The sequence below is a fragment of the Tenrec ecaudatus genome, chromosome 7, assembly GCF_050624435.1.
Source record: "Tenrec ecaudatus isolate mTenEca1 chromosome 7, mTenEca1.hap1, whole genome shotgun sequence".
Taxonomy (NCBI): Eukaryota; Metazoa; Chordata; class Mammalia; order Afrosoricida; family Tenrecidae; genus Tenrec; species Tenrec ecaudatus.
Window position 1 is genome coordinate 88,358,663 of NC_134536.1, and position 24,595 is coordinate 88,383,257.

A 24,595-nucleotide genomic window follows, 5' to 3' on the forward strand; every position below is an offset into this window, starting at 1 on the left:
GGGAGGAGGTTATATGTACATCCTTGTAACCCTCCTCCCAGTATAGCCACTCACATCACTGGTCCTGAAGGGATCATCCTCTCTGGATCCCTTGTGTTTCATCTGTACTAGTGTACATCCTCTGGTCTAGCCAGATTTGTAAGGTAGAATTGGGATCATGATAGTAGGGGCGGGGGGTGGAGGAAGCATTTAGGAACTAGAGGAAAGTTGTATTTTTCATGGTTGCTACATCGCACCCTGACTGGCTTGCCTCCTCCCCAAGACCTTTCTGTAAGGGGATGTCCAGTGGCCTACAAATGGGCTTTGGGTCTCTGCTCCGCACTCCCTCCCTCATTTACAATATGAGTTTTTGTTCTGATGCTGCCTGATCCCTGATCCCTTCTAATTTATTTGTGTTTTATCGACTAGGCAAAGCCATTGGATGTGTTGATCCTAACAAACTATAGGCAATCTTGAGAAGAATTGGGAAGATTTCATTATGCACATGCAGTACTTGTACATAGATCAAAAGGTGGCCATTCACACCGAACAAGGTAGACTGTGTGGTTTAAATTAGGAAAAGTGTATGCCAGGGTTATACCCTTTTATCACACTTACTTAATCTGTATGCTGAGCAACTAATCATAGAAGCCATCTTATATGAAGGAGAATGAAGAAAGTATATTAACAATCTGCCATAAATAGATATCCCGAACTTGATTGATGAAAGCAAGAAGATTTGAAGCTCTTGCTGATGAAGATCAAAGACTGCAGCCTTCGGTGTAGATTATAACTCAGTGTAAAATAAGTCGCAATCACTAGTAGATAACATCATGATAGTTGGAGAAAAAGTGAAATTGTCCAGGATTTCATTTTGCTTTGATTCATGATCATCTTCATGGAAGCAGCTGTCAAGAAATCGAATGACTTATAGCATTGGGAAAATATGCGGCACAAGACCTCCTAAAAGTTGAAATGCAAGGATGTCATTTTGAGGACATGGTGAGCCTGAGCCAAGGAGAGGTATTTTCGATTGCATCATATGCACGTGAAAGCTGGACAATGAAGACAGATGACCTAAGAAGAATTGATGCATTTGAATTATGGTGTTGGCGAATAATATTGGGTATTATTAATGTTGTTGGTGTTGTTTACTTTTGTTTGGATCAAGGGTTGTACTGTGATGGATTGTTTTTATATGGTATTTCTAGCCATGGTCTTGTAATGACCATTAGTTGGCTGGATACATTCACTGTCATTAAGTCAATTCTGACTCGCAGTAAACCTACAGGCCAGAGCAGAAAAGCCCCTTTGGGTTTCTGAGGCTAACGATTGCGAATAGAGTACCATCTTTCTATCACAGAGCACTGGTGGGTTTGAGCCGCTGACACTGAAGTTAGCAGCTCAGCATCTAATCTACCAAGCAACCAGGGCTCTCAAATGATTGGGTTGTTATTGTAGATGCCATTGAGTCACTTCCAACTCTTGGTGACCCTACATGCAACAGAATAAAATGCTGCCCAATCCTGGGTCATCTTCACAGTGGTTTTTATGTTCGAGCTCATTGTTGCTGCCTCTGTGTCTATCCGTCTTGTTGAGGGCCTTACCTTGCTCTTTTTTGCTGTCCTTTTCATTACCAAGCATGATGTCTTTCCCCAAAGAATGGTCTCTCTTGACAATGTCCAAAGTTAGGCAGGTCATGGTACTTTCTATATTCTTCACTAGCACCAGAGCTCAAATGCATCACCTCTTCCTCAATAGCCACCTTTCACATGCATTTTAGGTGACTGAAAATACTATAGCTCGAGTCAGGTGCGACTTAGGTCTCAAAGTAACATCATTGCTTTTCAACATTTTAAAGAGGTCTTGCCTCAACCTGTGAACGATTAGTCCTTATGTCTTGGCCCTGCTTGGTATATACCCTCATGAAGAGATCACTGAAGACATTTGCTGCAGAAAATTGTGAAGAAATTAGATGCAGTAGGGAACCAGTGGAGAGGTCTGAGGGGCCGCCCAAAATCCCAACTACTATGTGGACACCTGCCCCTACCCCCCAGAAGAATTTGTTTCAAAGGATGGCACTGAATCTGCAGCTCCAGGAAAGGGACATATCTGATCGGAGTACACGGGAGCAGATGAAGGGGGAGGAGAGCGTGGAGCACATCCTGGCCCACCAGGCCTTGAGGATGATGATCCCAATTAAAGCAGCCAGTCCACAGAGAGGACCACTTGGCCGACCCCACTAGGAGACATGACACCCCTCACTGACCCATAGGGACAACACTGGAGACAAAGTGTGGGAATTGTGCCCAATCTGATCGCGCCACACCGAGACAAAACACTAAGGGGGTGCAACAGAACAGCAAGGGAATGGAGTAGCAAGGTCCCCAGGGAATGTTGAAGGTGGACTTCGGGGTCAGGGTGTGGTGCCCCAAAAGACTGGACTGGAAAACACTCTTAAAGGCCAACAAACAAACCTTGAATTAACTACAAGCTTTTCTTTCTTGTTGTGTTTTTTTTTTCATTGGTTTCTTGTTTTGTTGTATATTGTTGCTTGATTTTGCTCTGTCTTGTTTTTGTGCATGTTATTATCTCCGCAGGTCTGTCTAAATAAGATAGGCTGGATGAACGATCTGGAGGACAATACAATGGGACCGACAGTTCTGGGGGGACAAGGGATAGGGGGAGGTCAAGGGAAAGGTACTGGTGTTAACAAGCCCAGGGACAAGGGAACAAGTGATTCAAATTGGTGGTGATGAGGGGGTAAGAGGCCTGGTAGGGCATGATCAAGGGTAATGTAACCAAGAGGAATTGTTGAAACCCTGGTGGGGACGGAGAATGTTAGTGGGATAGGAGGAAAGTCAAGGGAAATAGAGGAAAGAGCTGGGAGGCAAAGGGCCTTTATAGAGGTCTAGATAAAGACATGTATATATGCAAATATATTTATATATGAGGATGGGGAAATAGATCTATGTGGATATATTAATAGGTTTAGTATTAAGGTAGCAGAAGGACATTGGGTCTCCACTCAAGTACTCCCTCAATGCAAGAATACTTTCTTCTATTAAATTGGTGTTGTATGATACTGACCTTCCCGACACAACTGCTGAAGACAAATGGGTGCATAAGCAAATGTGGCGAAGAAACCTGATGGTGCCCAGCTCTCAAAAGATATAGCGTCTGGGGTCTTAAAGGCTTGAAGGTAAACAACAGCAATCTAGCTCAAAAAAAGCCCACATGGAAGCACACCAGCCTGTGTGATCACCAGGTGTTGAAGGGATCAGGTATCAGGTATCATCACAACAAAAAGTTGTATCATAGTGAATGAGGGGGGTAGTGTGGAGTGGAGACTCAAATCCCATTTGTAGGCCACTGGACATCCCCTTACAGAAGGGTTTCAGGGAGATGAGCCAGTCAGGTTGCATTATAGCACTGATGAAACATATAACTTTCCTCTGGTTCCTAAATGCTTCCTCCTACCCCACTATCATGACCCCAATTCTACCTTACAAATCTGGCTAGACCAGAGGATGTACTCTGGTATAGATAGGAACTGGAAACACAGGGAATCCAGGGCAGATGATCCCTTCAGGACCAGTGATGTGAGTGGCGATACTGGGAGGGTGGGTTGGAAGGGCGAACCGATTACAAGGATCTACATGTGACCTCCTCCCTGGGGGACGGACAACAGAAAAGGGGGTGAAGGGAGATGTGGGACAAGGCAAGATATGACAAAATAATCATTTATAAATTATCAATGGCTCATGAAGGAGAGGGGACCGGGGAGGGAGGGGGAAAAAAGAGGACCGGATGCAAAGGGCTTATGTGGAGAGCAAATGCTTTGAAATTGATGAGGGTAAAGAATGTACAGATGTGCTTTACACAATTGATATAGTATGGATTGTGGTAAGAGTCGCTAATAAAATGTTTAAAATGTATACACAAAGTTCAAAGAAAAAAAATAACTGAGTGGTATGAGCTCCCAATAAAATGATTTAAGAAAAAACCAAACAAAAACAAAACCAGCAGCAAATGAAGGGTTTTGATTAGACATTCCATAGAGTCTTATGTTTTATTTGCAAGGGGTAGTAGGGGCTGGTGGTTGGGGACGAGAGGGGAGATTGGTTTTCAATGGATTGGAGGGGCTGGAAGAGTGGATAAATCAGAAGGCTATTTCTTTAGCCCAAGTGTAAGATGGTGGTGGTGTTACTGGGATGAAAGCAACATGGAGAATCAAAGTGATCCATTGCTCTTGGGTCAGTTTTGATTCATAGTCCCACAGGTCTCTGTAAGGTACTCTAAGTGGGTTACACAAAGAGCTGCTGAGTCTGTGAAACCCAAAGGGGCAGTTCTACCTGGTCCTACAGGGTCACATCGAGTCAGAGTTGACACAATGGCAGTGAGAAGTACCTGTAAGTCTTGTAAAACCCTATAGGGGGTCCATCTCTGTCATCTTTACAGAAGCAGATTGGGACATTTATTCGGGAGACAGAATTGGTGGGATTAACTCAGGTGGCAGTGGAAGAGAAGGAAGTATGCTGGATTACTTCCAGGGTTTTAGCAAATGTTCTTTGATGGATGCAGGGAGTATTTATTGATGGGAACTCTTGGGAGATAGCAGATTGGGGGGAGATTATCTCTTTGGGTTTGAAATGCTGATTTGGTGAGCCGAGGGCCCATAAAAAAAGGTCCAGGGGTAAGCTAGACAAAGGAATTAGTGGTCAAGTAGAGCTGAAGATCTTAACTGGGGAGTTTTTGGTGATTTGGGAGTCAGATTGCCTAGCCAGATGTATTTTAAGACCAATTTTGAAAATCTACCACCAAACAAATCAAACCTAGTCATGAATTGAGTCCCACTCATAGCGACCTTACAGTTTGAGACTATAGACTTTTATGGATCAATCTCCATTCTATGGAGGGGCTGGTGGACTTTGATCACCAGTAAGGTCAAAATTAAAATGTCTTTTGTTTGTATGGTTTTATTATTTTCATTCTTTGCTTAATTCACATTGTTGTGAATCTAGCTAGAGACAACAGTAAAACTGGACCCTGATATTTTCTTATTTATGATCTTTATGGTAGCAGACCACCCAAACTCTTTCCTTGGTTACCAGGAATCCTGTGTAATATAGGTTTATACTATTTTTACATTGGTATTTCATTTAAACCATTATTTAAGACGTTGGGACTGTAAACTAAAATTCCTATTGCAAGGAGCAACCCCGGAAAAAAAAATTCCTATTGCTGTCAGAGCTAAGTACCATATCGTGTATGTTTGATATGAAATGCTTTTATATCTGGAGTGCTCTGATCATTGTTCAACAGGCTGGCTCCATAGTACGTTGGTTAAGCAGTCATTTATATTTTGCTCCAGGTTCCTATGAAATCAAATAGGCAATTTATATACTTTGAAAAATGCTCATCTAACTTTTTCTTTAGCCACTGGTTATTGACATTGCATTGGCCTCATTTGAGGAACCAGTAGTTTTTAAAAAGCAGCCTGTCTTTTAATGGACAGTACGATTTTTTTTATTATAGCCTCATTGGGTAAAATTAGTATCCATATCGTGTCGGAAACTCAAATGGCTCTGTCTTCCATGTACTTAATAAACGGTTACAAAGGAAATGCCACTTCACATAAATCTTAGTAGCCAAGTTTTTGGTAAGAGAAACACCAAGCTATTTTCCTTACCGTTGCTCTAATCACGCAGCTCATGCTGCATGGAGTTGCTCAAACTGCTAGGAGGAAGCCCAAAACTGCTTAAAAGGCCAGGGAGTGAAACGGTGGATTGCACAACCCTTCAGCACGGGGCGGTTTCGCTTCCAAATCTGGCCTTCGTGTCAACCCCAGGAGAGCAGCACATCTTGGCTTGCCTGAAGCTAGCCCGGTCCCCCTCCAAAGCAGTCAGGCTTTTCGTGCCGAGGTTCGGGTACCCCACCCTCGGACCACGGTTCTGGTGAAGGCGAAGCGTGCGGGCACTGACTCCTCGGCGACCCCATTGTCTGCCTAGGGTAACCGGTTCTTCCTCGGGCAACTCCAACACGGGAGACCTACCGGCCCGGTGGCGGATTTAAGAGTCCGCTCGTCTGGGCGCCAATCCCCTCCCCTGCGGCCCCATTGTCTGCCTCGCCCCGCCCCGGGGGACACGTGCGCCTGCAGCTTCCCGAGCGAGCACAACGCGGGGCGGCGCGGCGTGGACACCGCCTGAAACGGCTGCGCGGCGGCGGTGCCGGGGGCGGGGGCCGGGCGCGCACCGACCGGTGGGTGCCCTCCGCGAAGCGCCAGGCGGGCCCCGCGCCCCCTGCCTGGTGCTCAGCCCGCCCGTCGGGCGGCAGCTCTGTGGGGGAGGCGTGCGCGTGGTGCTGCTGTGGGGGCGGGGAGGGGTGGGGTGGGGTAGGAGATGCCTGTCTCCTGACAAAGGAGAACGAGTGGGACACGCTGAGCCGGCCCGCCCCGCCTGAAGGGGAGCGGGAGGGGGCAGTCGGGAGGGGAAGGGGCGGGCCTTTCATTCACTCGCGGCCCCTCTGCCTCTGCTGGAGCGGAAGGGCGGGGTCTCGCGCCCCCCTCCCACCAGGTGGTGAGGAGCCAGGGAGGTGGCAGGGCGTGGGGCGGAGCTCTCGGGCGCGCGTCCCGAGACGTAAGCTACGTCGTCACGTCAGCGCGGGAGAGAGAAAGAGAGGAGCCGGCTCGGCAGGGACTGGGACGGGACCGGGAGAACGAGCAAGGGAGGGAGCGAGCGAGCGAGCGAACGAGGAGGGGAACGGCGGCCACTCGTGTTTGAGCGACCGCGGAGGAAGTGGGAGCAGTGGGGGGGAAGGGGCAGGGAGAGGAAGAAGAAAGGCCGAGAGGAGAAGGCAGACGGAGGCTGGAGGTGTAGTGGTAGGGGAGAGGAGGAGCTGGAGGAAGGCAGGGGCTGAGGGAGTGAGAGAAGCGGACGCGCGAGGGAGGGAAGGGAAAGGGGGGGGGTCACGCGGGCGCGCGCGCGCGCACCGGGAGCGCGCTCGGAGGCGAGTGGAACTGGATCGGGTTTGCTGCCAGCGGCGTGAGCTTCGGCCGCCATTTTACAACAGCTCCACTCGCGCCGGACACAGGGAGCAGCGAGCACGCGTTTCCCGCAACCCGATTCCTTGGGACAGGATTCCTCCGCCGCAGCTCAACGGGGAGGTAACGACCGCCAGGCTCCGGGTCTGGGACGGGAACTCCCTGACATTGTGGAGTGAGCTGGAGGAGGGCGGCTCGGGGAGAAACCGGCTTTTCTGGAAAATGGATTCCAAGAGGTAGAGGAGCACGTTGACTGGTGCTGTCTGGGAGTAGGCCGCAGCCTGCGCCGCCACTTCCTTCTGTCCTCCATGTGCTGTCGCCGTTCGGGCTTTGTCTGCAGCGCCCTGGGGAGGAGGCGCCTCCGCCGCTCCGTGGCCCGCCCGGACCGCGAGCAGCGGTGGAGTTGGTGCTGTCGTGGCCGGCGCCGCGGCGCGGGAGTGGGCGGAGAGGAGCGGGTCTTGTCCGGCAGGCGCGCGGTAGGCTTGGGTGGTGCTCGCGGTCCGGCGGGCGTTGGGCAGTTCTCGGAACGCCTTCACGCTGCCGACCCCGGCCGGGTGTGAGACTGCTGGCGCCACAGTCGCCGCACCGGCGGGCGGGGGCTTGCCGGTCGCGCTGCGGGTCACGTCGCGGCCGGGCAGGCGGGCGGCCGGGGTCGCCAGCGCCCCGGGAGCTCCTGGGGCGGAGAGAGCCATGTGTCACGGCGGAGACGGCGGCGCTGGGGGGCGGGGAGAGCCTGTGGCCTGGCGCCGCCGCGGCCTCGCGGTTGAGGAACCGGGTTGTGCTGCTGCTGCTGCTGCTGGTACTGCTTTCTGGGGGCTCCGACCGCGACTTGGAGTTGATGTTGGGAGCCGGTGATGGTCGTCTTGGTTTGGGACTCGGTGGGTTTTCGTTGAAGGAAGTTGTAGGATAGATGAAGGCGCAGAGCACGTGTTTCCAATGGGCTCCTGGCGGCCGCGGCGGTGAGGCTGCCGCCCTGGGTGCGGAGCCAGGGGCGGGCTTTTGGGTGCGGGGGTGAAGGGTGGAGAAAATGGGTGGTGGGAAGGTAGCTTGTGTGAGCGCTTTGTTCTTCGCAGACTGTTGTTTTCTGATCTATGAGCGGCAGGCGGGAAAAGCGCGCACTTTGGGGGTTTACCTTTGAGAGGGACAAGCCCAGTTTGGCTTCCTCCACGTACACGCCACACGCTGTTACCGGCACAGCTGCATGTGGCTCGCTGGCGGTCCTGTGCTAATTGGGCTCCGTGTGTAATACGGTTCTTCCTAGGGAGTGTTAGCAGGTGAGTCAAGGGTAGTCCTGAGGAAAATCTTAGTGATTTGGAGCTTCTGTGCCCTGCGCTCCAAATCTGGCTTGGCAGGCGATAGTGACTTTAAAGTTAGGCCTCTGGAAAGAAAGTGAGGTGCAGACTGGCTCGTGTAGTCAAATGGTAGAGAAAGTAAAGATTGGAGCTCTCATATTGTCCTCTGTTCTTTTTGAAGATTGTAGTTTAATTTTGCTTATTGCGTTTGAACAGATCTCTGGAAACATGGCTACAGAACATGTTAATGGAAATGGTACTGAAGAGCCCATGGATAATACTTCTGCAGTTATCCATTCAGAAAATTTTCAGACATTGCTTGATGCTGGTTTACCACAGAAAGTTGCTGAAAAACTAGATGAAATTTACGTTGCAGGTAAGAACTAACACTTGCAAAATTACATTATGAAATTTTTCTATTGGATTTCTGGCTTTGAGCTAAAATAGCAACTTTTTGTGGTTTCCAATAAGTGTGGGAACTGGAGTTTTTGACTTGTGATAGTTGCTTAATTCAGCTTTGAACTACAGGTTAAGGTGTCTAAGAGGGAGGGAAGAAGGGAGGGACAGGAGCTAAAGGCTGGTTGGTTGACTGGATGGATAAGTATATGATTAGCAACAGCTGCTAAATGTTAGGAGCAGGCCATGTGACTTTTTTGGGTATTTTTATAGTAGGATTCTTGTTAAATAACTTGGTAATTGTAGACTTGTACCCAGGCTTTCTTGGTGTGGCAGTTATTTTTTCTAGTGGTATTTGAAGAGTAGAGGTTCACTTGTTTAGCTTGGTACTTTGTTGGTTGGTTTTAGTATTTGTAAGCTTATATATTTTACTGTAGAAATAGTACTCAGACTGTCTTTCTTAGACGCAAGACAAGATAAAAGTGGATTCATTGTAAATGTTGTTGAGGTTTTTAAGAATGTAGTTCAAATGGACAAAGTATGTGTGTTCATTTTGTAGGTAAGAGGGCTAGTACATTGTTACATTGGCATATGCGTACCTGTATTGGCCAACACGAACTTTTCTTGTAGAAAATGGTTTCTTAAAGTACTGACACTTAAATAACTAATGATTTTTTCCCCCCCTTCTCCAGGGCTAGTTGCACATAGCGATTTAGATGAAAGAGCTATCGAAGCTTTAAAAGAATTCAATGAAGACGGTGCTTTGGCAGTTCTTCAACAGTTTAAAGACAGTGATCTCTCTCATGTTCAGGTAATGTTAATATCAGCATTAAAATAATTAATATTTTGAATAGATCTGGTATACCTTGTTTCATTATTATGCCAATAAAATTTATTCAACGTTATTGGAAAATATCTTTACAGAACAAAAGTGCCTTTTTATGTGGAGTCATGAAGACTTACAGGCAGAGAGAAAAACAGGGGACCAAAGTAGCAGATTCTAGCAAAGGACCAGATGAGGCAAAAATTAAGGTATGTTTTTAAAGTTTCATTTTTTCCCTTCAATTTTAAAGTGCTTTGACCTACTTCCTTGCTTTGGCAAATTGTCCTTGAATGTGAAATTAGTATGTGTGTTTATAAGATGTTGAAAGTTAGTATAGTGTGTGCTATTGCTATTCCACTTAAAAGATTTAAAGGGAAGTATCCATCATATTCCAGACAGTTTGAAAAGCTGCAAGTCCAGGTTGCTGACAGTAGAAATAAACTCAGGGGATCAGTTATGCCATTGTAGTGGAGTGTATACATTTAGCTGTTCTTAGTGTTCTCGAGCACCAGGTGAATTCAGAATTTTAATAACTTTGCTTTCCATTACTATTAGTATATGGTTATTAGGTTTATTTCTTAGTTTTTATCAGTTATTTAGTGTGGCAATGTTAAATGAAGGAACAAACTGGGAAGAGAAGCTTTTTGAAAGGTTTTATTTGTAGAAAAGTGATCTGATTTGAGAGATTTTGACTTGGTGTGTTATAGACATAAGCATTTTAACTTGGTACTGTTAATATAGTATGCTCTTGAATCCAGGAGTATGGTTTAGAAAACCATTTAATGTAGGGTAGAGATGGTAAGTGGTGCTTTAATTGTCTGGACAAGATTGGAATGTAGTACGTTCGAAGTGTTAGATTCACCTATTTTGAAATTTTTTGGAAGCAATCTTATAAGTGAATTGTTTAAAGTTTAGTTTTTGTGTGACTTCAATTTGTCTTGGCATCGGAGTTGACTTAAAAGCTATAATATGAGGACTTCAAAAGTTTGTGGAACAATGGAAATAGAAGATCATGGAATTACTTGCTGTAAGACATTAATTGGAATAGTTTTTGAAATTGATAAAAGGTCAACTTGGATGTGGTAAAGATTAAAGAATCAAAACTCTTCCGCACAGAGATTACATGTGGAGAAACTGAGAAGATAGCCAATTAATGGCTTAATTTATGTGGCAGTCATAGATAAGAATTTCAGTATTGTTACTGAGTGAGCCATAGAAAAAGTTGACCTCATGCGAGTTTTTTTTTAAATAGAACACATTTTATGCATTTGTATACCCTTCCCCAGTTGACCACAATGTTTTTTGATGTTAGTGGGAAATGGTTAAAGTCTCTGTAGTCATATTGATTTTTAAGGCTAGGGTGACAACAAATTTTAAAAATTTTTGTTAGGTTTTGCTATGTGATTTGGGTTAGTGAGTCTTCATTTCAAAATTTATCAGCCAGGTATTCGATTGTTAACTATCATTCAGCCTGACTCCTGCTGCCACCATGCCCTACAGAATAGAATTGCTCCATAGGGTTTTCCTGACTTGCTGTTAGGAAAGCACATTACTAGGCATAACCTGGTGAACTACTTTTTTCTAGTACTTTTCTTTGCTTATAAGAAGAGATGAAGGGATAATTATTTTCTTTTTAAATGAGTTGTATACATTTTATAAGTTCACCTTTAGGGGGCTCAAATATTGAAGTTAAATCACTTAATATTTTGGAATGTTTTAAAAGTTTGGCTGTCTTTTGGACTAAACCAGGATGTCTTGTGAAGCATGGTACTTTGCATATAGACAGAATATGTTCTATTTCAGAGTTCGAGATTTAGTGTAGTAAGTAATTTCTATGAAGATTAATGTTGATAAAATGCTTTGAATGGGGGTTTGTACCTATGAATGGAATACTTGGTACTTAGTGTGGATTATAAATTTAGATGTGAAAGAGGATATTTAGCTCCTTCCTGAAGAGGAATACTCCTGAAGAAATCTAAACACTAAATTATATGGAAATCTTTTTTAGGAGACATGTCAGTATTAGATCCTACCTTCAAAATTGTTGATGGCTTTAATTTTTTTTACTAGGCACTAGAGATCTATTTATGGGGAATATTGCCAAAAATAATTGGGAAGATATGCACAAGATTGACTTGAACTACTACTAACTGCATGCATATGGTCTTGTGAGTTAAAAAATGTATTAACGACAGATGAATTTTTCAAGGCACTCTTGGAAAGAACAGGCTACACACTTGATGTGACCACTGGACAGAGGAAGTATGGGGGACCGCCTCCAGATTCCGTTTATTCAGGTCAGCAGCCTTCTGTTGGCACTGAGGTAAAGAAACTAAAATTTGTACCTTTTGTAGTTAATGTAGAAGTGTCTTGATTACTTAAAATTTCCATGGTTTTTACTTCATATTTTGATTTACAGATATTTGTTGGGAAGATCCCAAGAGATCTATTTGAGGATGAACTTGTTCCACTGTTTGAGAAAGCTGGGCCTATATGGGATCTTCGTTTAATGATGGATCCTCTTACTGGTCTCAATAGAGGTTATGCGTTTGTCACTTTTTGTACAAAAGAAGCAGCTCAGGAGGCTGTTAAACTGGCAAGTTTTTTTCCTTTTTGATTTTCATATTTGTTGTTTATGCTGTATTTTTCCCTTATTGTGCTTGAAGGTTAACCAGAACTCTTTTGAAGTGCTGACAAGTCAGTGTTAAAACACTTTGTCTAAGCACACATTATACTCAGGATCAAGAAGATAGTATGTCAGAAATCTTAGCATTCAGTTTGAAATAACGGGCTTGGTGATTTTAATTTATAGCTATGAAAAAATGTAAGAAAGTGACAGGTAGGGCTCTTAATAGTTTCTGTGCACACATTGACCATCCCTTTTTTTTTTTAAAAAGCCTTGACTTACAGATAATATATTAGTTAATGAAATAATAGTTTTTGTAGCGAGTAACCTAGGTTAAAATATTCCCTCAGCTTTTAAAGAGATTATTAATGTTTCAAATTATGGCTTAATTTAATACAAATTAATTTGATTCCCTTAAAATGAATTTTCATTCAAGTGGTTTCTCTATAGTTGAGGATGCCCAAATTTAAAATCTCAAGACTGATTATAACCCCTTTCTCGCCATCAGATCTATCACTTCATTCATTTGAAGGCAAACCCGAAGGAGAAAAAAATAAAAGGATAGTTTATCTTGCTGTTTTGTGTTGCATTAATTCCTCTGTTGGTGCGTGTACTTGAATATGAGAAAGGTTTGACATGGAAAATTAAGCTTCCTTAAGTGAATAGGAAATTCCAAGTTTTGGTGTTTCTTTTGAAATCATGGCTAGTGCTTCCTGTTTGAGGGAGTGCAGCTCTTTAACATTTAAGGTGTGTCAAACTTAAGATTCAGCAATTAAGATTGAGTTCTTAAAGACTGAGAAAGGTGTTTTAGAAAATGTCTAGTTTAATATCCTATAAAAAGATACACGCTTTTGACTAAAGTTACAATCAAGTAATGATAAGTTTCGATGTGGAGATGAAAATATGGAAGTTAATGGACTATCTTACTATGTAGCCAGTGATGTCGGACTGCTTAGTTTTATTTTAGATAATGGTTTGTTTATTAACACTTTAAAGGAAACATTAAACTGACATTTGTAAGCCACTAAATTCTCAGAACAACAGTAGATTTTGGAATTCTAAATTCTAGAATCATGGTAATTATGGATCATTAATCAAAGTTGCTGAATATTGTAACTGATTTAATCAAGTACACATTAGGAAATATATTTGAGTTTGGGCAATTTCTGTGGTTTATAAAATTATCTGGAAAACCAAAATTGTAATAGGCTGCTTAGAATTTTAATCTTGGTAACATAGTTTTATTTAACTGTAATGCTGAAACTATAGATAAAAAAGCAACCTTTTAATTGGTTTTGGGACTAATTATTTTTTTTAAAAAAATGTCTCTGTTGTGACTTGAACCCATTTTTAGGGGCATACTGTATATACTTGAGTATAAGCCAATCCTGAATATCCACCAAGGCACCTTATTTTACTACAAAAACTAAATTTAAAATGTGGTGAAGAACTTGGTTTATACTGGGGTATGTATGGTAGTTATTGTTTAGTACCTGATAAACAGAAGGCTTTGTATGGTGGTGGATTATTAAAGATAGTCCCAGTGGTAATAGCATATGTGGTATCTTGGAAGATTTTGCTTTATTTTGGCAGAATCAACTTCAGACCTGGTGGTATTACTTTGATTAGACTTACGGTAACAATGGGGTTGGGAGATTAGTCTTTAATACAGTGTTAATGGGTTAGGTTTTTGAGGAAGTAAGAACTCAAGTTGATTTTTTTAGTGTTTTACTACTTTGTGGAATTGAGTATCCTCCCTACAGTGTTCAAGGGAACATTTTGAAACATATTTTAGAATATCTCTTGTATAGTTTTATCTGAGGTGAATATTTAAGAAAGTTGGGAGGGTATTATAGAAGGCTTATTTTGCAGTATTTATAGAGCAGAAGATTGAAGCACCTGCTGTCTTTCAACTGATTTAGCGAAAATTTTTGCTCTACATTAAACAGATTTAACATTTGGATTGGATTTAGATTTTAATTGCCTGTAAAAATGGATTGTTGTTATCAGCTGAAGGAGCATGAAATTAAAGAACCTGTAAATTTAGTGACCATGTCTTCAGCAAATATTTGCCTGGTATTTTGGGACATTAAAAAACTTCAACCTTAAAATGATATCAAGCCTGGGAAGTAAGTTCTAAATTTGTTAAAGACTGCCATTTGAGTGCTTGTGTTAAAGCACAAGACTTTTGCTAAGTTCTACATTATTATTTTAAAATGCCATTACAATCCTTTAAGGTAAGTGGAATTGCCTTTATTCAGCAGATGAGCAAAAAAAGCTAGAATGACATGCACAGGCATGTACCTTAGTTTGATATCAGGTTTGTTTAGTTTGAGTGCCTATTGAAAACTATAAAACCAAATCAAACCAGTTGCTTTTGAGTTGATTCTGACTCATGGCAACCCCATGTGTTTCAGAGTAGAACTGTGATCCATAGGGTTTTCAGTGGCTGTGACCTTTTGGAAATAAATTACCCGGATTTTCTTCTGAGGTGCCTGCCTCTGGGTGGATTCGAACTGCGACCTTTCGGTTAGTAGCCGAGTATTTAACCATTTGCACCACATCTTCTATTGTTTACTTCATTGTTAACTAGATATAATTTAAGCCAGCAATATGAAATAAATGTCACCAAGTTGTCTTAATTTTTTTTTTTAAGTTTTAAGCTTCGGTGGTTTTAGGATAGTGATAAAAGGAGCTCAGGAAGTATGTCATGTTTTCCAAAATCTTGACATCTAACCACTTTACCATCCTCATTGCTACCATGCTAGATTACTGACAATCCAGAGTATCCATTTCTTTATAGTTTACCACTCACCAGCTTGGATCTGGTTACATTTTCCATGCTGAAACCAATGGTCTTCAAAGAGGACATATATGATTAATCTCTTGCTTAGCTTTCTCTGATCCCTTTTCCCCTTGACTACTTTTCCTCCTCCTTACCCTTCCACCAAGAAGTAACCTTTTTGTCCATCTCAGCTTTTTCCTGCTGTTTGTTTAGTTTTCAAGCATTTCTTCCAATTAGTGTTGCCAGTCAGGTGTTCTTAGGTCTTTTCTGAGTTTCAATGACCCACCCTACAGGAATCATGATAGAACACAATTAGAAAAGAAAGCTGTAAGATTTACTTGATTCTTGACGTTGTACATTGATTGCTTATCTTTTCCAGTCATACTATAAGCTATCTCCCATCCTGCTTTGTATCCCCAGTGTGTATAGAACACTGCCATTGCATAGTAGATGCTGGGTAAGTGGCTGGCTGAATACCACCATCTGGTACATCTATTTATGACACAAGAATTTCTAACATTCCTATCTAGTTCTTTGGATGCTAGCTGTCAGGTCAGCAATTTGTTTCCACCAATGTCTTTGCAGAAAAAAGATGAGGCTTTCTGCTCTGGGAAAGATTGACAGCCTCGGAACACCCAAAGGGGCAGTTCTACTCTGTCCTGTACGGCTCCTGTGAGTCGGAATTGACTTGATGGCAGTTGGCTTGGTCTGGTTTTAAGTTTATGTAGCTCAAGTGCCACTTTGCTATTTGTAAGCTACATAGCTTCGATTTGTAATTATTTTGTGCTATCATGAGGACAAATGTATTGGGGATTAACAGGTGATTAGGTTGCCCCCCTCCTTCCTTTTGGGTATTAATTTGGCAAAAACGGGTAAATAAAAAAAATATTGCTACATTGATTCCAATTTCTTTGAAAGTAGCGTGGGCTGTCTAAGGAAAATTTCCTTGGGAAACCTTACCCCACCTATCCTACAATCTCGATGTCCCAAACCCAACATTTTAAAAAGAATTCAAATTAAATTCCTCCAAGTTGATTTGACTTAGTGTGATTCAGCATAGAATTCTTTGGAATTAAAGAGGTGGAAACACTGCCTTCAGTACTGTATAGACTAGATTAGATTGGAAGATATATTGAAAATTAAATATTTTGATAATCAGTTTGATACTTTTGCTTAAGAAAGGTTTCTGTGATTTTTTTTCAAGGCAGTATTTTTTGACTTGCCCCGAGTATTTCTAATGCTTGCAGTTGCCTTTAAGATGAAGAGCAAAGTGTGGATGCAATTTTGTTGTGCACTGTTGGAATTTGAGCCGAGACCCAGTGGTGCAGCAATACTTGTGACAGTTCTGTATAATGGAAATATCCTGCTGAAATTGCTGTTAGTGCCTCTTCACACATACATGACTACTGCATGGTTTTTTAAAGTGCATGGAAGAAATCCTTGAGTTTCAATAAAATTTTTCCATGCACTTTTTGATTTAGTGACCAGTGGTGGTGAATTTATAGGACATGTGAACATAACTACAATAAAAATTGTAAGCAAGTGATGCAAAGTAAAAAGGATTTAAATGCATTGCCATGTAGGGTTGAGAGGGAGGGACAGTGAAGAACATAGGTAAGTTGAATTGAAACAATGCTAGGTGTGAGTAGGAGTTAAAATTATTTAAGTTTAGAGACTTCCTGTTGGGGGCATGGTGTTAATGACAGAAGAATGAAGGATACTTGTTAAGAACAAAAGACCCAAGAGAATGTCAGCAAGAGGATGAAGAAAGGTCAAAGATGAATGAGTAAATTATTGCCTATTAGTAATATACTATAGGCTCTTTCTATTCCACTTAATGTCAGTGATTTGAATGAGGACACTGTTGGACAGTTCTTTAGGAATTTGGTGATTGGAAGGTGCATGAGATTTATTGTGAAAAAATCCGGATTTAAAAGGGGAGGGAGAAGAGAGTTCACATTCAGCTTGCTGGAATTGAGTTAGGACAAATGTAGAGTTCTGTACACAATCAATTTAACAAGTGAATTATAAGCTGTGAGCCAGCAGTGATGTGATTGCCAAATAAGCTAAAGTTGTGGACTAGATACAGTAAAGGCATGCAGTCTAGAAGTAGATCAAGTTTCTGGTGGGTTTTCCTTAATGTCTACCTCTATAGTACTTACGTTGGGAATGTCACTCTTGGGGTTAGGGACACTTTTCTTTGGAGACATTTGCTTATGCCTGTGAGGGAATAACTAGGCAAACATAGACAAGAGACTCGAAGTATATGAAGTGTACTGTCAGTTTGGAAGAGGAAGTATATTTTTTGTTCTGCAAAAGGTAGAAATAGAGTTCTGGCAGGATTTTTAGGGATGTAAATTTTGGCTTAATTTGGGGAAAAAAAAAATCAAGCAAACAAATGAAAAACAGGAACTTAATGAGTGCTTAAAAGTGAAGTGGACAGGATTGTGGGGGATAGTGCTTATTACTACTATTAGAAGTGTTAGTAATGAGCAGCCATTTCTGGATCAGATTCTAAATCTCAGATTGTGGAATTTGTAGCAATTTTTTAATATACTATGAAGGAAGGGAGAATAATTTAAAATTTTAAGCCTAGTGATAAGAATATTACAGATCATAAAATTGTTTTGGTGTTCTTAAATACTGAAGCTGTATTGATATGGGAAGTTAATCTTTTTTGCTTAGTCTCATCAGTTAGGGCTCTGAACCAGAAAGGTGGATTTCTGAGACTTGATTTTTTTAACATCTAGGCCCACCTTCCTGGCATTGGAAAGACCTCTCACCTTTTTATCTTTGCTTTATTTTGATACAGTGTAATGTCCTATAGCATTTTAGCTTTTGTGGTATTCTTATGCTGTTAAGTAGAAGCACCATTAAATCTCAGGACTGTTTTTTTAAATAGTTAATAGTTTTATATATATATACACACATTAATAGTTATATACACACACACAAACTCTCAACCATCTAATTCACCTTTACCCAACTGCTGAAAGAACTTATTTTGGAGCTAAAGGTGATAGATTGAGAAATATTAAGTAAGTCAAGTATACACACAACTCACAGGATTCAAAACCTTTATAAATGAAAAGGAATTTTCCACAAACTTTGAAGCCTCCTCATACATCTAAATAGATACTCTTAAGCATTGATTAAGGAAATATTTATTTCCAGATATAAGAAGCCCGTAATGATTACTTTATTCCTGGAATACCTTAAATTTATATGGGAGTTCATTTATTCCCTATGGGTCACATATAAGGGACTTCAGAAAGTTCATAGAAAAATAGGATGAAAATTTTTTTCTCAACCATTTGACGTCCTGGTGTACATAGGTTCTTTGAGAAAACAGTCTGGCTGATTTTTCAACTTTCATACTGAAATTTAGGGTTGGATGATTTATTGTGTTGGTGGTCAGACCTGTGCTTTTTTTTTGATACATGGAAGAATGTCTTCTACTAGATTTCCAGTGTACTTTCCCTCCGTTGGGGCTCCTGTTGAGAACTGTTGGTCTAGGTTAGCATAGGTCATTTTAAAATTTAATTTTTTTACCTTTATAGGACTTGGCATTGCTCTTAGTGTGTGTATAAATACATTTATTGTTTGCATCTGGTGTAAATATAGAGAAATGGGGATGTGTAGGGTTCATATAATAGAAGCTGAGTCAGTGGGGAAGTAAATGTGAAAAACTGTTTTGAATGGAGCTAGATGTTTGAACTTCGTATTTAACAATATATTAATACTAAAGTAGAGAAAGCACATGGGAGGAATTGAGGACTTTCTGGTGTAGTTACGTTTTCCTCTGTTAATGCTTTTTATAGCTGTTAGATTGGGAATAATCAATGCGGGGCAATTTTGTACTTTTCAGTTTGTATAGCTCCAGCTGTATATACGTATAAAATAGATTATAGGGCAGTTGGAAAGCAGATGGCTGGAGAATTATTGCTACTGTGGCTGCCATCTATATATATGTGTATATATATATTAAAAATCCTACCGCCATCCAGTTGATTCCAACACAGAGTGACCCTGTTAAAGAGTTTATAAGACCTAAAACTTTAAAGGAGCAGACAGCTTCATCTTATCGCCTGCGGAGATAGGCTAGTAGGTTTGAACCACCAACTGTGCAGTTATTTGTAATTTAGTGCTTAGTCCACAGCACCACCACTGTCTTTTTTGTTCATGACTTAATTTGTAGTCATGTTGAAAATGAAATGGGACTGGAGCAGATTCAAAGAAGATGCTCTTTTAGGCTTAAAAATTTAAACGAAGCTAGATTCTCATTGCACCTTCTCAAGAGGGAGATGGGAACGCTGATTGAGAAGTTTGTTTATTAAGCAGGCAGAATGTGGCTATTGGAATGGAATAATTTTTCCTTGTTTGAGTGTAATAAGTTGATAGAATGTATTAGAGGTTAAGGTATTAGAATTGAGCAGTCTTAAAATTTGAACTTCTGTCTGTAGTCATGATTCTTTGTCAAGTTTTCCATATTCTTAGAGGATCACCACCAAAACCCCCATTTGATTCATCGATGTTTAAGTGTTGCATCAGTAGTCTTAATCTACTAGCCTATATATACCCCTTTTATTGTACTTTATGGTGAAGTATGTTTAAAAGACAAAAGCATACAAGACTTGAAATTTTGTTAAAGGTTTTGCTTTTGTATATGGATTTGCTTGCATATCTTGTATGATAAGCATTTGCAATAGGGTATTATAAGTAATTTAAAAACAAGGCACTTTTTTTCCCCCCTTTTAGTATAATAATCATGAAATTCGTTCTGGAAAACACATTGGTGTCTGCATTTCTGTTGCCAACAACAGGCTTTTTGTGGGCTCTATTCCTAAAAGTAAAACCAAGGAACAGATCCTTGAAGAATTTAGCAAAGTAACAGGTGAGTTGGATTTATTTGAAAGTCGGTACAACTTAAAATGAAGATTGTAACATACTACCAAGTAGTGATTGAAAGGCTACATTTTATTGAATCCTTCAAAATTTTGAGGTAGGTAGCACTGTTTGGAGCTAGGGTTAACTAACCGTCACAATGAGGAGACAGAACTTGCCGAAGTTACACAATTGATGAGTGCAGCTCTGAGGTTTAAATTCAGTCTTTGCTGGTCTTAGTTCAGATTTCCCATTTTTGACTATTTGAATTGTCATGGTTCTAGGTGTTGGAAATATTTTTATCTAACCTAGAATTTTTTGGTAAATAATTACCAGTCTATTAACACATTGCAAGAACATTTGCTATTCTTAGTTAACATACCCCCTCCCATTTTTCATTTCAATACAGCTATTTCAGCCTAGAAAAGAAGCATTAAAGTGTTTATCTGCATACTAAGTTTTGGGCAATTTGATTTGAATTCTATTGCTGTTTTCCTGAAATAAAGGTTTTTGTTGGGCTTCATGATTTGATTAATGGAAACCAAATAGACCTTAGATTAATTAAAAATAATTTTCCCCCAATAGGATCTTTGTTGAGAAAGTTTCATGGTGTAAGATCCATTAATTATATATTGAGAAAAGGAGTGTAATACGGGTCCACGTAAATAATCTGGACCTGCTTTAGAAAGTCCCTTGTATAAATTGAGGTGGTCATTGGGGAAAAGAAATTGGTCTTAAAATTTTGATATTGAGGTAGTATCTTAGAAAAAGAAATTCTTCATTTCAACTAATTTCCTTGGAATGGTTATTTTCAGAGGGCCTTACAGATGTCATTTTATACCATCAACCGGACGACAAGAAAAAGAACAGAGGCTTTTGCTTTCTTGAATATGAAGATCACAAAACAGCTGCTCAGGCACGGCGTAGGTTAATGAGCGGTAAAGTCAAAGTCTGGGGAAATGTTGGAACTGTTGAATGGGCTGATCCTATAGAAGATCCTGATCCTGAGGTTATGGCAAAGGTAAGATGTAATAGGTAAAAAATTTGAGGGAGCAGTAGAATGACTGGAATGAAGAGATGGAAGAAAAACTTAGGAAAAAAATTTTTTTTATATACTGTATATTTGAAGGTGGGAGAAGTGCTCTTCACTGAAGAATTAGAGCCACATGCCAGAAATACCATGTAATTGGAAAGTGAATGTGTAGAGATTTATTCTTGAATACTTAGCTACTTGTGAAATCTTTCATAATTAGCCTACATTTTGATCTCATTTTTATATAGATTTTAAGAGAATTTGTTGTTTGATTGTGAGAATGGTGTCAGTCGTGAGCGAGCATGCTTTTTGGATAAAAGTTCTAGTCCTAAAAATAGTGACCTTAGCTGAGCTGCTGCAGTTAAAAGGTTTAGCTATTATTAGGTATCCTGCTTCAGCAGTCAGTTGAGACACTATGAGAACAAACATCTCTTGAGTCAACACTTTCTCTAATGCTGTTTGCAGTTTGTTATTCTAGCTTTTGTCTTTCCTTTAAACATCCCCTTTTAGTGGTTATAAGTTGGGTGTCAAACATCACCAGTGAAATAAGGGAGTGTGAATATCCAGGATTACTATGAATATTGTTAACAGGATTTATTTCTTCTGATGAGCTCATTTGGCTTGACATTTAGATAGGTAATTCCATTATTTTAAGTATTTAGGAGGGGCGAGATAGTGTTTCTTAGCCAAAAGCACAATTGTAATTGTGCTTTGAGGAGATTTCGTGATCGAAAGAAAATATATCTTGCCAATATTTTGTGCCCACTATTATTACAGATTTACTTTGACAATTTCTGTTTTGGGTTAAAATTTGAATAGCTATCTGAAAAGATGTGGCATTCACATTGCTAGGAAACAATCCTTCCCATAATCACTAATTTACTGAAAACTACCAAGCATACATTACTGTTATGTTGTGGTTCAAAGTCATAATGGAACTAAATGCTAGACTAGAACAACTCCCATAGTTTGGCAGGCTGTAATCTTTATGGGAGCAGACAATCTCATCTCCCAAGAGCCAGCTACTGGGCTGGAACCATCTACCTTTAAATTATATCTGCCCAATCTTGATCCTACTGTGCCGTTAGGGCTTCTAGTAAGGGACCTAGTCCCTTGATAATCTTTTGATGGGTTGTAGTTCTCCTTCATAAGTTGTAGGGGAGAAGGCAAAGAAGTCTGATTTGTTGAAAATAAGGGTTTTTGGAAATACTCAGTTTCTGCTTTTTAATTTCAGGTAAAAGTTTTGTTTGTACGCAACCTTGCCAATACTGTAACAGAAGAGATTTTAGAAAAGGCATTTAGTCAATTTGGGAAACTGGAACGAGTAAAGAAACTAAAAGATTATGCTTTCATTCATTTTGACGAGCGAGATGGTGCTGTCAAGGTAAATATGTGGTGCTGTCAAGTTAAATATGTGGGAAAATATAGGCATCTAAATAGATTTATTTTGTCATCTTAGAATCAATATTTTAAAAATGGAAGGAAACAAATCTTTTTTTAAAAAATCTATTTATTTATTTATTTATTTTGGGGAAACAAATCTTAATATCCAGTCATGCTAAGCTCTCTTTATAAGCTTGTACCAAGTCACTTTTGTCTCCCCGGGTATCAGTAAGAGCTGTGCTCCATCGGGTTTCCATTTGCTGGTTTTTTTTTCTCAGAAGTCGATAGGGCAGGCTTCTGTTTCTAGACACCTTAGGGTGCTCAACTTCAAAGTTTTTTGATGAGCAGCTGAGGAAGTTAATTGCACCACCCCTAGTCTGCTAACATGTATAACCTTAGTTTACTTGATAAGACTAAAAAAATAGTTGAAGAGTTAGAGCTGTGTATAAAATTGAAACTTAGTAATCTAATTCATCTTTTATTAATGGTAGGTGATTAAATCATCCTGAAAGGCTTATTTTTAATATTGATCAAAATCTTTTTTTTTTTTAAGGCTATGGAAGAAATGAATGGTAAAGACTTGGAGGGAGAAAGTATTGAGATTGTTTTTGCTAAACCACCTGATCAGAAAAGGAAAGAAAGAAAAGCCCAGAGGCAAGCAGCAAAGAATCAAATGTAAGTGAAATTTTGTGTGTGTGTGTATGTTAGTACATTAGCTGGAGAATAGCTGTCCCTGAGACTTGTTGAAAAAATTTGCCATACCTATTCTATAACCTTTTAAAGAAAACTTGAGATACCTGAAGAAATACCAAGGTCTTCCAATGTTTACTGAACTCTTGATACCATGTTTGTGAAAAATAATTATCTAAATTACTGGAATTTTGTTTAAATAAAATCAACCAAGCATGTTAATATGTTGACAGGAAGTTGTTGAAAATGTCTTTTAGCTGTTAGACATGGAAAAACCTTAACTATATCTGGTTATAGTAGAGAGCTCTATTCTCAGAGGATATTAAACCTCGTTTAATGAAAAACTCCTTTTGTATATAAACAAGGGCTTCCTTATTAATACAGTGCCAATTGCAACTCCATAAGATTTCATATGCTAGACATGAGTTTTGAAATAGGAAACGAGGTTATAACTAGTAAGCAACTAATGTATTTTGATAAGGGTGTGCGATGAGTTATATTCGGGGTATTGTTAGAAGAACTGAAAGGATAGGTGCACATTGTGACAGGGGATTTTCAGTTGCTGTGAATGAAGTTAGTGACTTAACTCTTGGTGTTTGATTTCTATAACTGTACCCCCCTTGCCCCCATCTACAAATTCATGCAGCACAGGTAATGATACATGCTGAAATATATCTATGAGTATTTGGGGCTTTAGTTCCATTGTTCTCACACCTGTTCAACTTGTACACATGCGTGTAATTAAAAATTGTCGGTAATTGATTTCTCAGGAAGGAGTAGGGTAATTGTTAATTTGAAATAAGAACCAGTGATCATTGAACATAGCTTTGTCTAAGGTGAGTTTGTTTCAATGCTTAATGTGTATGCAGAAGTAGTGTGGGCGAGATATTAAAATTGATTATTTTAGGGAAGTTGGCAAATTCTGATCATCAGAATCATCATTCTAAAATGGGATTAGATGAAATTATTTAAGATCTTTTGTAGTGTGCTTGAGAACATGTAGAAGAAAAGGCTAGCTTTTGAAGAGAGCCGTTGCTTGTTTGCTCATGCTCTCAAAGTCCTCAACCTATTACATGAACTGAAAATGAAGTTCAGCATTTCTTTCATAAAACAATTGATTGTGGATTATTTAAAGATGTGAGAGAATGTAAGTACAGGGAATTATAGATACATAGTGAATCTGAGAGCATTTCTGAAAGTTCATGGTGAAAATAGAATGATCATGGAAATATTCCATGAACCTTTGGAAGTTGCTTTAAGTAAAATAGTTCCAGTTCTGTAATATTCTGATTTGATTGAGGTGAGGACAATATGTATATTAGAAGATTGGAGAATATCAGATAACAATACTTCTAATGTAGGAGAAACTTATAAAGGAATATTGCCTTGTGATGCCTGTGCTTAAACTTGAGTCAGCCATTCACAACTTTTTATAATTTTAAAATTCAATAAATACACAGCTTGCATATTCAGAAAGTGCTTTATACTTCTCATAGCATCCCTGTGAATTAGGTAACTACCTTCAAGTTTGAGCTGGGGAAAAGGTACAGAGAGGTAGTTGCCTCTAAGGTCATTCATATATTAGTAAAATGGGAGAACAATTTGAATGACCACAGTTTGTCCCCAGAGTTTTCTCTCTTAAAACAATTACAGTTTTGGTTT

At 40.1% G+C, this 24,595-nt stretch overlaps 1 protein-coding gene across 5 annotated transcripts in view; it reads left to right on the forward strand.

Moving 5' to 3' along the window:
• The first annotated feature begins 6,120 nt into the window (after positions 1-6,120).
• The window catches only part of SYNCRIP (synaptotagmin binding cytoplasmic RNA interacting protein), a 27,676-nt gene continuing 9,201 nt past the window's right edge, over positions 6,121-24,595 (forward strand). The window contains exons 1-10 of one of the 5 annotated variants that reach the window (XM_075554808.1): positions 6,121-6,240; positions 8,530-8,689; positions 9,402-9,520; positions 9,634-9,741; positions 11,742-11,855; positions 11,952-12,128; positions 19,702-19,837; positions 20,643-20,848; positions 22,095-22,244; positions 22,797-22,918. In XM_075554808.1, coding sequence (XP_075410923.1) covers positions 8,542-8,689; positions 9,402-9,520; positions 9,634-9,741; positions 11,742-11,855; positions 11,952-12,128; positions 19,702-19,837; positions 20,643-20,848; positions 22,095-22,244; positions 22,797-22,918 — 1,280 coding nt within the window. In that variant the 5' untranslated portion in view covers positions 6,121-6,240; positions 8,530-8,541. Of the gene's footprint in view, positions 6,241-6,963; positions 7,145-8,529; positions 8,690-9,401; positions 9,521-9,633; positions 9,742-11,741; positions 11,856-11,951; positions 12,129-19,701; positions 19,838-20,642; positions 20,849-22,094; positions 22,245-22,796; positions 22,919-24,595 lie in introns of those variants that run through there. The other 4 variants (XM_075554804.1, XM_075554806.1, XM_075554805.1 and 1 more) reach the window with 4 other exon arrangements.